Source organism: Copadichromis virginalis, linkage group LG15, assembly GCF_057382275.1.
Source record: "Copadichromis virginalis isolate Kocher_CV1m ecotype Utaka linkage group LG15, C_Virginalis_male_GT1.1, whole genome shotgun sequence".
Classification (NCBI taxonomy): Eukaryota; Metazoa; Chordata; class Actinopteri; order Cichliformes; family Cichlidae; genus Copadichromis; species Copadichromis virginalis.
The window spans coordinates 20,696,982-20,713,255 of record NC_140632.1 but is presented as its reverse complement, the minus strand read 5'-3'; the positions used below and the strand labels follow the sequence as shown (position 1 = coordinate 20,713,255).

General features: G+C 40.8%; 1 protein-coding gene across 9 annotated transcripts in view; it reads right to left on the bottom strand.

The window, feature by feature from the left end:
• afdna (afadin, adherens junction formation factor a) overlaps window positions 1–16,274 on the bottom strand; it is a 120,790-nt gene that overhangs the window by 19,059 nt on the left and 85,457 nt on the right. For all 9 annotated transcript variants that reach the window (XM_085432383.1, XM_085432385.1, XM_085432386.1 and 6 more), the window contains 7 exons: window positions 6,326–6,391; window positions 6,164–6,237; window positions 3,898–4,016; window positions 2,432–2,632; window positions 1,309–1,400; window positions 913–1,113; window positions 250–388 (listed from right to left, as the gene is read on the bottom strand). In XM_085432383.1, the coding sequence (XP_085288509.1) occupies window positions 250–388; window positions 913–1,113; window positions 1,309–1,400; window positions 2,432–2,632; window positions 3,898–4,016; window positions 6,164–6,237; window positions 6,326–6,391 (892 nt within the window). The remainder of the gene's footprint in view (window positions 1–249; window positions 389–912; window positions 1,114–1,308; window positions 1,401–2,431; window positions 2,633–3,897; window positions 4,017–6,163; window positions 6,238–6,325; window positions 6,392–16,274) is intronic.

Below are 16,274 nucleotides of genomic sequence, written 5' to 3'. Positions count from 1 at the left end.
GATGAATGTCAGAAATGACAGCATGTCTGATTTGCTATGCTTTAGCAAATTGTCTTTGCTCTGGTCCTTGAATTTAATATCATGATTTGTGTGTTTTATGTAATCATGAAGGATAATCAACTTTTAAGGGACATTTGGATGCTGACTTTAAGATGCTGTATAATCTGGTAGTGAACACACTAACAGGTGCTGCGGTCCTTTTTCTGTCATCCTCTCTGATCCGATCTGAAGTCAGGTTTTCCTTCTTACCTCCAGGTGGACCTCTCTGGTATTCGAGATCTCTGTGTGGGTAGTCCAGGTCCCGGTGCTGGTAGTGTGGCTGCATTCGCTCATCTGGCCTCATGCCTCCTGGTGGTGGATACAAGTCCTCCTGAGAGTGATTAATCCGCTGCAAAGCAATCAAAACATTAAATATTAGATGAGGAAAAGTATGCGTTATAAAAGGAGAGAGGAGGGGTGGTTGGAAACACAAATAATCAATATCACCTCAATCAGCTACTTATTACATTCCCAAGTTTACCTTAGAGGTTATTATGTAGGCTCTAGTTTGTCTGTTTTATTATGTTATCTTAAATTGTATTTCTAATGTTTAAATATGTTTTTCAATCCTGTGACACTTTTTAAGCCTTTGCATATGCAGATATAACCACGGTGACTCATAAGAGATGGAACAAACGATGCTCAAAACTGGGAGGACGAAGATGAGAGGAGCTCACAGCCAGAAAAGGATGGAGAAGGAGATGATGATCGGCTTGTCAACAAGCTGATGGCTTCAAACATTTCTGTGTCACCAAAATGTGATTTGGAAAAACACATTGATGAATAATAAAACTTTACTAATCTTTTTGGGTCTCATAGAGCATTGTAACGCCCAGAAAAACAGTATCTGAAAAGTATCTCAAGCTTCCGTACCTGCATGCTGTTGTTGTGGATGTTATCGCCCATGGGGAGTCGATCTCTGTCCTCCATACCCTGCCAGTGTGGTGGGGGCCCCTGCTGCCCTGGTCCCACCACCCGATCCTGGCTCTTGGAGGCTGGGATGGTGAAGTACTCCCTGGGATATGTCTGAGTTGGGATGGGGTAGGCCTCTGGGCGGGGAGGAGAGGGCTCATCCTGAGGAACAAAAAACAAGCGTGTGAAAAAAAACAAAATATTTTGAGATGGTTTTCCAGGAATAAACAAGACTAAGCCATAAACCTGATAAATGATTTCTCATGTCTGCTCAACATACCGAGTGTGCTCAAATGTTGTGTCACTCTGCTGTTACATTTCCCATAAGGGTAAGGATTCAGTCTGATGGTTACTTACGTCTGCACACAGGTTCCCGGTGGAGACGGAGGTGATCTTGGTGCCAGGTCCTCCGGGGTACACTGATTTGTTTGCAGGACTCTGGCTCTGATCTGAAGCAGAGGCAGGAGAAACCATTGCTTTAGTGCAGTAACAAAAAAACAAAAAGTCTCACCAATACACAATTACTGAGGAACAGAAGAAGGAAAATGGTTGCTGAAAATATTTTCTTTTCTTCTGAAAATAAATATTTTTCCAGCAGCAGGAAAACTGGCTGCTACTGTGTTTCTAAATCAGGGTGGAGTAGCTACAGAATAACATGAGGGCGGTTTTTTTTTTTTTCCTATTTCCTTTACTGCCCACACCAAACGCTGTTGACCAGCGATGGCTCAATGGATCAATTGTTTTATTTATTTTTTTGCATTATAATTGAACTATGAATGATTTTATGCTCTCCTCTTAATTGATTGAGCCATTTGGTTTCTGTTTCATATTTTAATTTATGGTACTGACCTTTTGCCCTTTAGACTACTTTGTTACAGATATTTTACATGCTGTAAAAGGAAATTCCCAGCTTGTAGCATAAATTACATATAATTTGTTGGGATGTGAAATACCATGAAAGGAAGATTTCAAACATAGTAAAGAACAATGATTTTTTTAAATATACTTCATCTGTTTAAACTGTATTAAAGCTTAAAGTTATGTATTATTAGTGATGTGGCTGCTTTGAGTTACAGGTGGGTGCCGACACTGTGCACTTGGCTTTACCTGCAACAATTCAAGCCAAGTTTTAAATGTGCTATATAAATAAAACTGACTTTATTAGGTATCCATGTACACATGGAAAGTTTGCTATTATTGATAATTTAGCAGCCCAAGCTCTTAACCAAATATGACCATATCCGATTCCAGAACAGACAACACTGTGACAGCAAACATGGCCAACTAAAGGCTTTAAAACAATGCGCGACATCCCAGTGGGTACATCCTTCTTAAATATACAGTCTGTAAACCAAATAAGTAGGAATGGTTTCATTATTTTGTGCAGAACTAAAGTTAAAGTTCACCTTATATTTGTGGCGGAAGAAGAGGAATTATTAAAATGACACTGTAATAAATAATTAATAAGCAGCTTTCTTACTGGCTACGTTGGGGCTTGAGCGATGGTCGGCTCGGTTCTTCAGGAGCCGGTCTTCTCCGCTCATCTTCTTTGGCTCGGGGTAAGAGTCCCAGCCGGGCTGCGGGCTCTCTGGAGAGCCGTTCTGCACCGAGCTGTTGTACAGCTCGAAGCCTTCACTCTTTGGTCGCATTTTCCCGTTCTTCTCACGGCCTCGGTCTGACGCTGGAGGTGAAAGAAGAAACAGGAGCAGAGGAAAACAGTTAAAAAGAAAAAAGTGAATCTTTGTGTTGCTGCAGTTTGTCAGCCTTTGTTCTAGTCGAGCTTGTGTTTGGGCCCAACTGATTTCACCTCTTTGGAGTCGTTTGTTGTCTCAGACCATTTTAAACACACATCAAAGTGCTGATCTCCTGCTGGGGCGTCTGTAATTGTGACTGAAGCTAATTTAAAGGCATTTAAGTGTATTTTAAACATAGGTTCATATAAAATCCATACAGCACAGCTACCAATTTGTTTCTTCTTCTGGCTTCACGCCATCGTTCTGTGAGAATCTACACTCCTGCTCAGCTTGTCCAGTTTCCTGTAACTAAAGACCGTCCTTCGACGTCTGCTTGTTAAACGTCTCTGTCAGCGGTGCAAGAGTCTGCGGTCGAGGGAATTTGGGAGAAACACGCCTTCATCGTCATCGTGGACCACAGACTGGCCCGGCCAGAACGCTTCCTTAATGAACCTGGGGTCACCGCTCAAGCAGACAAAGACCAGCGCAGAGCCAGACAACCCTGTAAACTCTGCCATGCACGTGTGTCTGCACACACACACAGCTGGCTCTGGCCACAAGCTCTCATTATATCCTCCAGTCTGCTAGCAGGATTTTTACTGTGCTGCAGAGGAAGACAACAAGGACACACTGTCTGGACAAGCCTGCTTCTTTTCCATCATCCACAACACCAAATTACTGGCACACCCTTCAGTGGGACCAACAATAGTTCATTCATTACCACTTTTAAATACTTTAGAGAGCCGTGTTTGTGGCTGTTTTTAAATGCCTCTGAGGGTTGTTGATTGAGGTAGAAAAATGGCTTCATTATTTTTAAAACTCCTAATGATTTTATTCATTTGTGTCTTACTACCAATCCTTTAAAAAAAAAAATAAAAGAGAAGAAAACAACCTTTGTATCTATTAAAAAAAATAGATACAAATATTACATTTATACCAAAATTAGAGAAAAATCAGCATGCGTGTGGAAAAGGTTGAACCCAAGACAAGTTTTTACATCTATCTGTACAAATAATGGCTGAAATAGTTGAAGACAACTAACCAGAATTCAAAATCAATTCTCAGTTGATTTAATTTGATTAATAAGCCATCAAAGTTATCAATAAGTCACAAAGATTTCCACAAATCATCAGCGCTTCCAAAATTACATCCAGAACCATACACCAGAACTTTTAGTCATGAATAAAATCCTGCTTCTTGTGTGTGCGCTCACCTCTTGCCATCATTGGGCTTGGCTGGTTGAGGAGGGTGGCCAGTCCGTGGTAAATGGCTCCCTGCTTGGCGACTTCCAGAGTGACGACTGAGCCCGTCCTCGTCATCAGCTCTGCCGCCCTGAACAAGAGGGGGGAGCACAAATTACAGAGGGACACACTGAGCCAAGTTTCTTTGCAGCCCCTCCACAGCCCCACTCTCTGGGACAAACTTAGCCCAGTGTGGAGTCGCAGTTGTGGCTGTCTAAGGGTTTCATAATTAAAAAATAGGGTAGAAGAACAACACAACATTTTAGGCAAACAGGAATTTATAATCCGCATCTGTGGCGATCCATACCACAATCAGATGAACTAAGATGTATACATACATTTAAATTTAACTGACTGTTTTTTCATAGACAAACTTCAACTGTGTGACTTGTGATTATGTTTAATTTGGCTTATTTAGTGGCAGTTTATCAGGTGGCCACATGTTTAGGAGCGGCAACCTTGATTACCATTATTAGGTACCTGTAGTTTTGGTTTATGATCACCTTTTATGCTGATCGCTGTCTGTTTTTTGGATTACTTTAAACACTTCAGGGATTTAAAGCATGTCAGACAAGAAGACCTGACCTGTGTCTCTTTAGTTTGTTACTGAAGTTGCTATGGTGCGGTTTCCTTGTATCCACGTGATAAATATAATCTGAATGTATTGTACTAACTGGTGTTTTTTTTAGCTTCGACATGTTTCTTATGTAAGGCAAAGCGGTTAAGATATGACACATATAGAAAAGAATGTGATTGTATAAGACTGAGACCACAGAGCGATGAGGTACTAACACGGGATGAGGACATGACTGGAAAAAATTAAAAAAAATCAAAGTACCTTTTTTGGTAAAAGAACGTGTAGACAGACAAGGTTGTATCTAACACCCAGGTGGCTACAGAGGTTTATTCTAAGTTGTTCTAAATTATAAAATAAAAGTTTTGAGATTTTAATTTTGTACCAATTTTCTTCCAGCTTCATTGTCAATATTGTTTCAAATATTATTAAAGTTTGTTAAAAAGGAGCAAATTCTCACAAGGTGTTTCATGTTTTGCCTGAAAAGTTCCTGAAATGTTGATTGAACTTCACTAAAACACAAATTTCATATCATGTAGACATAATGGTCTTAATAAGCCTATGCACCAGAGCCTCCTGATGCTTGTTGGTCGAGCACATTGTTTTTTGTTCAAATAAAAACATTTTGAGTGGGAAGTCTGGACAGCTCTGCAGCCCCCAGCACTGCTGTGAGTTAATAACGGGAAGAACAACTGCCTTTACTATGAACCAGAGGAGGCAGGGATTATATTTGTCACTACCAGAGACACGCTTCATTCCAACTTTGGCTCCAATGCTGATGTGTCACTCAGACACGCACAGGATGCCTGCTATTATGTGTTACATGTCCCTGTGTATGGAGCTTTAACCTAATCCTATAAATAGTTGTAGGGCAGAAGCTAACTGTTTGACTGGAAGTGATTCTGGGAATGTAACATCAGCCCCTTGGCGCTGAGGGGAAAACAGGCTCCAAATCCATATTTGGAAACATCACAGCTTTACATACACATCTATGTCTGACAGAAAGGGTAAAAATCCCTTAATCTCTACTTGCTGGGAGTTGAGATTACCACGCTATGATACCATGACAAAAACTCGAAATCTAGAAAAATTAGTTAATTGCTTTAGCTGCTATCTGCATGCTAAAGCAATTAACTTAATGATCTGTTAATCCAGCTTGACTCTTTGTCACAATGCAGGTAATAACACTAAAAATCAAGCCTGTGCATGTCAAGCAAGAGGAATAACAGGATTAATCTGAATAGGGCGTTAGCCACCGCGTGCTCTGGTGTGCTCACACACACACACGCACGCACGCACGCACCCTTTTTCTGCTCGAGCTGCATGTTCCAGACGTGCTGGAAAATCCGTGTGTTTACAAGGACCAACGGGATGCAACGACCTCAGGATGTCTTAACCCTGAGGTGAAAAGTAAATTATCATGCTGACGTGCCGCTGAATGTTTTCTGCTCCTAAAATAACATTAAATGTCAGTTTCATCATCTCGTGACCATAAATGCGTCACTACAGCGCGGTAGGTGGTTAAATATATAAAAAGAAAAACACTATTTACACCCTGCTGCTTCTTTGGGGTCAATCATAAAATTGTAATTTGCTCGTGTGTGCTCAGGATTTCCCAAATTATTTCTGTGGATTAAAAAAATGTTGCTGTACAAGTTTCTCACCTCTCTTGCGATAGGCCGACTAGACTCCGCCCATCAACACTCAACAACTGGTCACCTGCCGCCAAACGACCATCCTGTGTAAACACAAACAGACGCACACTCACACATATTGATCACATCCTGATTCTTTCTCCTGTTTTCCGTCGTAGTTTTCATACTGACCATATCAGCTGCTCCGCCTTTGACAACAGACTTGATGTAGATGCCCAGCTTCTCCTGACCAGCACCCTGCAGAGAAAAACCAAACACAGTAAGTATAATGTTCATAAACCTGCGGGTGAAAAAGCGAATGGTTTTCATAAGTGCTTCAGTTTTTATCGAGTAACTCGATTCATTCCTAACACAAAAAGCAGACACATACAATTACCACAATTATTTACTGTAAGTAGGGAAGCACTTTGAATGCTCAAACTGAGTAGAAAGGCCCTATACGAGTACCGGTACATTTATAATTTTCATTTCATCCGATAATGGTTATAAGTTATGACTGGATCGGGTGATCCTGAACTCATTTGAGCTGCTACAGGCTCAGGCTGGGAGAAGATGCATTTAAGTGCCACCACAACATGTTATTAACCTGGGGTCACAGCACATGGCTGCATCTCTCTGAGCCTGATTCCTTTTAAAATAGAGTTTTTCCTTCCCACTGTTACCAAGTGCTTGCTTAATTGTTGGGATTTTCTGTCTAATACTCAGGAGTCCATGCACTGCAACAAAAAAAAAAAAAACCTTAAGGCAGGGGTCGGCAACCTGCGGCTCTTTAGTCCTTATACTGCGGCTCCGCAGTATGTAGCTGAAGTGTATTTTATTTATGTTAGTTCTTTTTTTAACTTGTAGTTCTAAATTGGAAGATTATTTTGATATTGAAATATAAAAATAAAATTATATTTTATTATTTTTTCATCGCTCAAAATAAGCGTCACACTCGCAGAAGCCGGTGTAACCGCCGCAACGCCGTGCATATATCAAAACTTTCAGCCCCAGATGGGCCAATTATGGATCTTTGTATCCACATTATGTCAGCAGCTGTTCTCCACCGTGAACTATGTTAAAGACAAACACCGCTCACGCCTCACAGATGACAGCTTACAGTCCTGCGTAAAGATGAAAGTGACTTCGTACAGCCCTGATTTGCAGGCGCTGTGCGCAGAGGTTCAGGAGCAGAAGTCCCATTGTAAACATATCACGGCAGACCCGACGCTGTTTGCATGAACATGCTTTTCACACACAGTTGCTGTACGCATACAGCCGGCTGTAGCTTTGCAGCTCACAGCCCGACACACGCCAACACAACAGCAGAGAGAGCACAGACCTTAAGGCGGCGAGGCGTGATTGCGGGTGCAGCTCAGGTTCGTCCGCTCCCCTGCAGCAGCGCTGCAGACCACGCCCCGCCACACACATTAACCAGGCAAAATACATATTTAGGCAGAATTTTGAAAATATCTATCTTTCTTTTTTTTTTTTTAGCAGCATAGTGCTTTTTTCCGCCAATTATTTTTTAAAAGCCAGGCCAAGGCTCCAAAAGCCCAAAGGCGATAAAAGGGTGGCGGCTCACAACAGTTGTTGTTTGCTACATGGATCATTTTAGTTCAGCTGGGTGTCTTTCCTTTTGTTATATTTCGTTAAGAGTTCAAAATGTGTTAATTACATAAATAAAATATAATTTTCTCTGTAGCACTTCATGGGTTTCATAAGCAACACACCTTAGTTGTTCACACAAAGCATAAAGGTAAAAAACAATAATTACAGTGTTATCTTCATTTTAGATGTCAAAAAGTATTTGCAGCTCCCAGTGTTTTCTTTTGCATGGAAACCGGGTCCAAGTGGCTCTTTGGGTCTTAAAGGTTGCTGACCCCTGCCTTAAGGTGACTTTTGTTGTAAACTGGAGCTACATAAAGTAAATAAAATTGAAGAAGAAGAAGACAGTTTCATTCTCATGATGAATTCTAGACGATCAGATGCTCCCTTGATGTTGTAGCATGAGGGATAAGAATGCAAACATCTCAAGTGGTTAAAACATTTGCACAGAGCTGTACTTAATCTCATAAGTGTGTCTCCGTCCTGCCTTTTTTCAAACCTGCCTATCTTAGCCAAGAAAGTCAGGGAATTAAAACATCCATCTCAAGAAGGAACTGTTATACAGTCCAATCCTAATGTGTTGAGACAGAAACGGTGACTGAAGGTCTGGACCTGGTAGGAGTCCAGGATCAGCAGGTTTTTATTAAACACACATTTAGATCTACAAGTTGATGCTGAACAGAACCAGGCTGGATTGCAAAGCTGTCATTTCCTGAACTATAGCAAGTTCACTCACATGTCAAACTGAAACTCTTCAAGACATTTACTGCAGTCAAACACACTCAAAGGCTTTGCTGTACGCCTGTAATATTTACAGCAAAAACAATCACATCTCTCCACAGGATTCAGCACAGATTAAGTTTGTGTCAAAACATTTTCTTTAAGTCAAATCTTTTCTTTACAAAGCATAGCAACAAAGATTTTTTTTCCAAAACGAAAGAAGGGGGAGGACAAACACGTGCTAGTGTCAATGTGCTCACAAAGCCCAGAGCTCCTGTCGACGCGTTCTGACTGTATGTGTAGTTTTCCTGTGAAGTGGAGAGCGCTGGCTTACTATCAAACTCTATCACACGCTTTCTTTACCATCAACGCATGTTTATCCTTGGAGTTTGTGCAACTGTTGAACCAGAAACCATAAAAATATCTCAGCAGTCTTTCTTTGTAGAGATCGTGCTGTGCAAAGTATGAAACTATTTTCCACCGCCAGCACTTCAGGATTTTCTTAAGTGAGGATAAATTAAGAAATGTTCTCTTTTTCTTTTAAGAAGCAAAGAAAACATATCTGACAATCTTGCTGATAAAAGACTGGAGACAAGTCTTCATACTTTCAAGCCAGTTTAAGAAAATACAGCTTAAAGGCGACCCAAAACATCACAAGAAAGGTTCAAACGCACAACCTCCACATTAAGAATCACAGCACGACTATAAAGTCACTCATAAAACTGTGAAGTGGGTTAAAAAGACTTCTAATTGCTGCCATTTGTCAGACCTGGCAACGTGGCAGTGTGTCTGTGTAAAGCCAAAACAAAAAAAACAAAACAGGGGTTGCACTCAGGTTAACAGCTCTCACTGATAGCAGGTCACTTTTATGAACTGATTCATGAGCTGTGGTTTAGGAGACAAAGACTGCAGAACAAACCACAAACACCTGGAGGAATGGAGACATTTCAACGCTAAAGTTTACCCTAAAATCAAAGGTTAATGTGTTTTCCCTCTGGCCTGTAGTGCTATTCACCCATTTAGGGCTGCACATCACCAGCCCATCTTGGCCTTCGATGAATTAGCACTCAGGTTTGTTGCAGGCTATGGTGACATTATCCTCTGTTGCATGCACAGACACACAAGTACTGATTTTGCTAGACTGCACTAAAGTTGAGGACTGGAGAACCCCGCCATTAATCTCAACATAATTCTGCTCGGTCTTTTCAATTTTAGCTCTTCATAAGCTCAACGGTGCGGCTCTCCACAACAGTCCCAGTTTCTCATGTAGAAACTTAGGATTTTAATGGCCCATCAATGCCGCAAGGAGCGTAAGGAGATGAAATCAAGCCCTCACATCTCTACTGTTGCCATCAGAGAGAAACCAAAGCAGCCACAATGACTGCAAAACTCACAAGTCAGAGAATGAATTTGAAAAATAAAGCAAAAACTAATTTTTGTTTTGCTATTTATCTGGTTTTTCTGAGGTCAGGGCTTTGCACACTGGATAAACAGGCCAGAAAAAAAGGAAATTTAATTAACTCTTTAAGCAGCAAATTGAAAATTTCTTACTTTACCATTGCCTCAATGATTACCATAAGTAGCTCATATTTCCTCAAAATTTAGCAGGTCAACCAGAGCGCCTGTTACTGAGACGTTTGTTGACTATAAATGATTTCCTGTAGAAGGAAACAACTGAGTATGTGGAGACATAAAAAAAAAAAAAAAAAAAAGAAATGTAGCTGCTTTTAAGTAACAAAGGCCTTTGTGTTGCCCCGTCTTCTAAATGAGAGGAATGTATGCCAGAGCTTTCACATATTTTGCCCAAATGTGTGTGGACTGTGGATGAAAGCCTGCTATTGAAGTCTAGAGCTTATGCATGACAATTACTAGTATATTTTAAAAGTGCATAATTTTCCCTATTTTTACTCCAATGACTAGCTCATTTAAATATGAACTTAACATTGAGTGAACATTGTGTTCTTGTTTCTCCAGCGCAGACCCTCAGGCCTTGAAGCCATTTGAGCCACAAGGTTTCAGCTCTCAGTGTGTGTGTGTGTGTGTGTGTGTGTGTGTGTGTGTGTGTGTGTGTGTGAGTGAGTGTGTGAGAGAGAGAGAGATAATGAGGCTGCATTCATGCAGGCACGAATTTCCTGTGACTGACATTAAGATGAGAGGAGGACAGTGAATCATTCTGACTGTCTCATGTCTGTTATACATTACAGGCGACATTAAAAGAGCGTCTGTTTCAAACGGAGCCAGGCCCTCATGCACTGATCCAGAATGAGGCCCAGAGACACTTGCGGGAATTCCCTAGATCCCTGGAGGATATCATGGGTTGGTTTTTTGTTTTTTTTTAAGGAAAGATAAGAGGATCCTACAGCGGGGCTCAGAAGGGCAGCATCGGCATCAGCTCGTGTCTGATGACTCCAACTGACTACAGCAGCACGTACAGGACGCAGCACACAGACTGAGGAAGTAGTTAAGGTACAGCAGCTGAGATGTGCTACTGTGGAAGTCGATGTGTAAAGGTCAGAGATCAACTGACGAGTTGCAATGAGTGGAGGTGCAGACATTCACAAGAATGGCAGAGGCAGAAACATTATTCACTGCAAATGTTATATTTACACTTTTATTGATGTTTATTTATAAAGCACTTTTAAAAGCAGAGCAGTTATGGACCTGGGTCGCTCCACTGTTTGCAATGCCCACCTGCTGCCATACTTAATCGGTCTGGTCCCAGAATATAACCAGTTGGCAACCAGTTAGGTTGAGTCTCCCATTGCAAAGCGAGGTACTTTATTATTATTATTATTATTATTATTATTATTATTATTATTATTATTATTATTATTATTATTATTATTGGCACTTATCTGCAAACCTGTGCGAAGGGGGATTACAGAGGGATTACACGCCAACTCAGACCCTGTTTGTTTGGAGACAGGTGTCCTGGGCCTTGTGACTGAATGTTGCAGCCCAGGGTTGAGTGCACAACACCCGCAAGCTCTAAGTAACCTCTTGGTCACCACAACTACCTACAATCAGTCTCAAAATGTAAAAGACTATAATGAAGATGCCATCATTTTTACTGTAGTGTGACAAACACTAAGTGCTGTCTGCTAGGAAGGCCACTTCCTATGTCATTTTTGTTTTAGTAGGTGGGCCAGTAAGCACTGGATTTCATTTTTTCAAAAATATTATTCTTAATGACAACAGCACACGTTAGCTAAGACCCTTCCATTAGCAATCACCTTTTGTTTTACTTATTTGGTGCTTGGCTTGAGCAGCAGCCTCCTGCTCCACGCTTCTGGTTCCCTTTTACATGACTACTAATAAAATCTATTAAATAAACGACTCAGTCTAAACCGCTTTCCTTGTGGTTGGTTACCTTTTTGCCTCTGAACCTAGTGAGCTGGGATGTAACAGAGTTTTATCGTGCTGTGAAGGCCTCAGACTGGAGAGGCAGGTAAAGGGTGCATACTTTGCATTTTTGGGTGGAAACCAACTCGAGTGAGTCAATAGAAACACAAACAGCAGCTAATTAACTGAGATGTTTTTTCCTTTTATGCTTCAGTGTGCTGGAAAACCTGGGAGGAGCTGGAAGTGCTGAAACCTGAAACCTCATCTCTAACCGTTTCAGCCTGGCCTCTAGTGTAGCTATAGAGCGCTAGACATCAGATAATACGACACATTAGAAAAGAAATTGCACCGCGGCAAAAAAATATAAAAGAGATTGATGTTATCCAGGTGGATTCTTTTGTATAAATAAATGAGCACTAGCTGATGAGCTTAAATCCTAATAAGAAGCTAAAAGGCAAACAAAACTCTGTTAAACGTACTGATTACAAATACGAGTCACGGTCTCTCTGTTGTGTAAACAGAGAAGACGAGCAGGCCAACTGCAAATTCACAGGCAGGTTGAAACATGCACGAGCAAATGCAAACAGCAAGTTTGTTGCAACAATTAAGCCATAAATTGTTAATTTTGAGGTGTGTTGCTTGTCACAAGCATTGGCAACAAATCAACACAAATTTAGATGCATAAGAATAACTGAAATATCTGAAGACCCTTTATTTATTTAGTCCTGTAACGAACCCTCGCACACCAAATAAAGCGCACCTTTAAGACATCACACCTCTATTAGAGTGAAACAACCCGAAGAAGTCTGCTCTTAAATATACTTCCAAATTCAACCTTTATGGAAAATCCAGCTTTTAATATTCAGCCAACTCCAAATCCTGTTGCTATGCGTCACACTTCTCAGTGTAACCTACAATGAATCAATGTAATCCTGTCAGGTGCTCTTGTCTTACAAGTTCTAGCCACACAACAAACATGAGCTTGAACATCAGTGCCCCGAGGGTGGCCTTGCTGGCTCCACACTCAAAATCTCTCTGAACTCACACCTGTTAAAGAAGAAAAGCCCGTCCTCGACTCGTACAAAGAACACCAAGTATCAAAAGCTCTCCTCTGCCCACAATTTCATTCTTCCTGGGTGTCTAACGTGAGCTGATAACCCACTAAAAACAAAGCGTTGTCTGTTATAGAGGTAGGACTGCTGTGATATATAACAATTTCTACAACTCATAAATGAGGTGTATTGCGCATCTGGTAAATGCAATGTAATCAAATTTCCTCCTTTAATTATTTCTGCAATGAAGGTAACGGCTTTACCCAAAAATAAGGTTTTAAAAGGCTTTTGCTTCTTTCTTTGAAAGTTATCCTTCTACACCAACTTTCCTGCTGCCGAGTCCTCCAATAGATTTCTAGTCTACTCTTTAGGCACCATGTTTCTCACTTATGTCTCTGGTAATAATCGCTCCTCTTGAAGAGAGGAAAATAAATACGACTCAAAGTGATGTGACATTTTTCTCCTCAGCCATTCTGTGGCTGACTCACACTGAGAAACACACGAGTCACGTACGTCTGATACACATCTGACACAAACTGCTGCTAATGCAGGCTGGCGGCATACCAAAATTACAGCTTACAGTTTGAAAGCATGTCAACCTTTCCGCAGCTTGACTGAGGTTATAAACCACTTATCCACGAGAGGAATTTATGCTCAGCTCACCCTCGCAGGTATGCTTTATCATTTTTAGGTGATTAAGTCTCTTCTCTTGCCTTCCCTGGGCAGGTACAGACTGTCCACTTGTTTGTTCCCAATTCTCTGATTTAAATTTTGTTGCGCCTGTTGCTACAGAGACATTTCTAAACCTTTGCGATTGTTGAATAAATACAAAAATGCTGACTTCAACAGGTTTATAGTAGGTAACCCACAAGCCAAGATGATGGCTGATCTCTTACCCCTGTATTAAACAGAGACCGTGATGGAAGATGGGAAAGTAGTGAAATAGAAGGTCAAATGTGCAGGTCAGAGCACCCTGGTAACTCAAAAACTGTTCAAGTATTTTGTTCTGTCCATCTCAGATTATCCTATGTATATCTACGAAGTTCAGGGTCTCAAATAATGGTGAGATGCATATATTTCAGCTCCAGAAAAGTATTTTATTGCTGCTGGTAGTAGGGTGTGCTTTTTGGTGCGGAATGGACAAAATCAGACAATGACTGCAAATTGTATCAACTAGTGCCTGTACCTAGCATTGTAAACTGCAAAACTCAGAAATTTAAAAAAAAAAAGAAGAAAAAAAAAAAAGAACAAGTCCTGGACTGATCAGCTGACAGATAGAAAGATGGGTGGATTGACTGACTGATTCACTGACAGATATATGGATGGAGGGATCAGCTAGCAGACGGGTGGATGGACGAACGGACTGGCTGACAGACAGATGGATGGAAAGATAAATGGATGAATCGGCTGACAGATAGAAAGATGATTGACAGGAGGATGCATGGATGGCCCGGCTGTTAGACTGATGGACGGAAAGACATAAATGGATGGATCAGCTGAAGGATGGATGAACTATTTTCCAGTGATTTTGCAGAAGGATAAAAATGGAGTTTGGGGCTTGAATACATCACGTGGTAAATGCAGAAGCTGTAGTAACCAAACTAAAGATTTACCAAAAAAATATTTCATTTTATTTATGTATTTATTTTTTGTTTTTAATCCAACAGACCACATACGGCACTAGAAATAAATGCAATTCAAATTTTAAAAAAAGCAAAATGCTGAAATAAGACCAAAACTACAAAAATGTAAACAAAATAAGCAAAAGACAAACAATGAAAAAGCCCTAGCCTTTTACAAGCATGCCTCAGTTTTTCCCCACACAGATGTGCCAAAATGTGACTACATAGATTTCATAACGAGCGCCAAGGTGAACAAACGCTCTCCTTCCACACCTCGTAAACACCTCCTGCCCAACAGGAAAGCGAATGCATGTGTGTGTGCGTGCGGTACATCCTTTCATTGTTCCAGCCCTTAGTGGGACGCTCTCATGCTATTGTTACACTTCCAATACGCTTCTATCAGCTAACAAACAAACACACACAACTAAAGCTTCAAACACTGCAGAAACAGATTCAATCCTCCTCCTTTTCAGTTTATAGCTCATTTCTCAAGCCGCATAACTCTGGTTTGAGTGCCAAACTTTTAACTGTTTAAACCTCTATTCCCTGTCTGTCTGCAAGTGCACACAAAAAGCAAAACATTTGAAAGAAAGAAATATATAAATTAGTTTCCTAGTAATGTAGGGATAACAACCTATCATCGGCATGAGCTTAAATCTTAGTTTTTAATGTTAGTCTCACACGTCTCCACAATGTATATTTCAACTTTCCATCCAAAATACCACACATTTTTTTTTGAATCACACCTCTGGTTTTGAGCCCCAATGTTAACTGTGTGAGTGTCTGAACTTTTAGACCGAAGTGTAACAGCTGCAGGCTCCGCCCCTTTCAGAAGAAGGTATGAGTGACGGCCAGAAGTTGCCAATGAGAGCACAGTAGCTCACCTACTAAACCAGACACTTTCTGGCTTTTAACTTTTCAGATTTCTTGTAAAATTGTAATAATAGAGTTCATCAGAGAACATCGTGGTTCCAAAGGTCAGCGGTGCAGGGCAGCTGCTTGGTAAACGGTCCGAGTGTGTTAGCTGTTTTGATGGTAGTTAAGGGCCTGCATTGACAAAATAATTCGGTCATTCAGTTATCTGAAAACAGGACATTTTAAATTAACTCGGACCGAACCACAAAACCCCTGAAGAGGACTGTGAACAAATTCTATAACCTCCACCATTTAATCATTTTTAATATACATATTTAATTATTGAAAATTGAGACATTTCCTCATAAGCGTTAACCAAGCTCAACTTTAACAGTTGATGGGATGTATCAACCAAAGCAGTATAAATGACCAGAATTTTTAACTGGAGATTGGAAAAGCTCTCCTTTATCAAACACTGTCCTGTCTCTGGGAATCCTCAATTACGACACAACACAAACATTATCTGGTGTTTTTAAATCTGTACAGAGAGGATGTTCTGTTCCTTTCTTTCGCTGATAAAGGAGTAAACACACCAACGGACAACAAGAGGAGGGCGAAGACGAGGAGGGGAGCGAGTGTTTCCTCAACTGCAGCTGGGAGCTGCCCGGAGGGAAGACAAACACAATACAATAAAACACACGTGTGTGGGTTTGACTGATGTAGTATTTTTAAGGATGCTAATCTGCTCTCCACACGTTTGTTCCACAGAGACAAAGGGCTCCAACAAAATGACCAACATGTAAAGGTTGAGAGTTCAAACAGAGCAATCACTGATTCGACATACAGATTTTATGAGCTAATATTCCCATTTTACACCAGAATTCTTATCTAGCATTTAAACTGCACTGAACTGTCAGACCCCCTCCCCACCACACAAAAAAG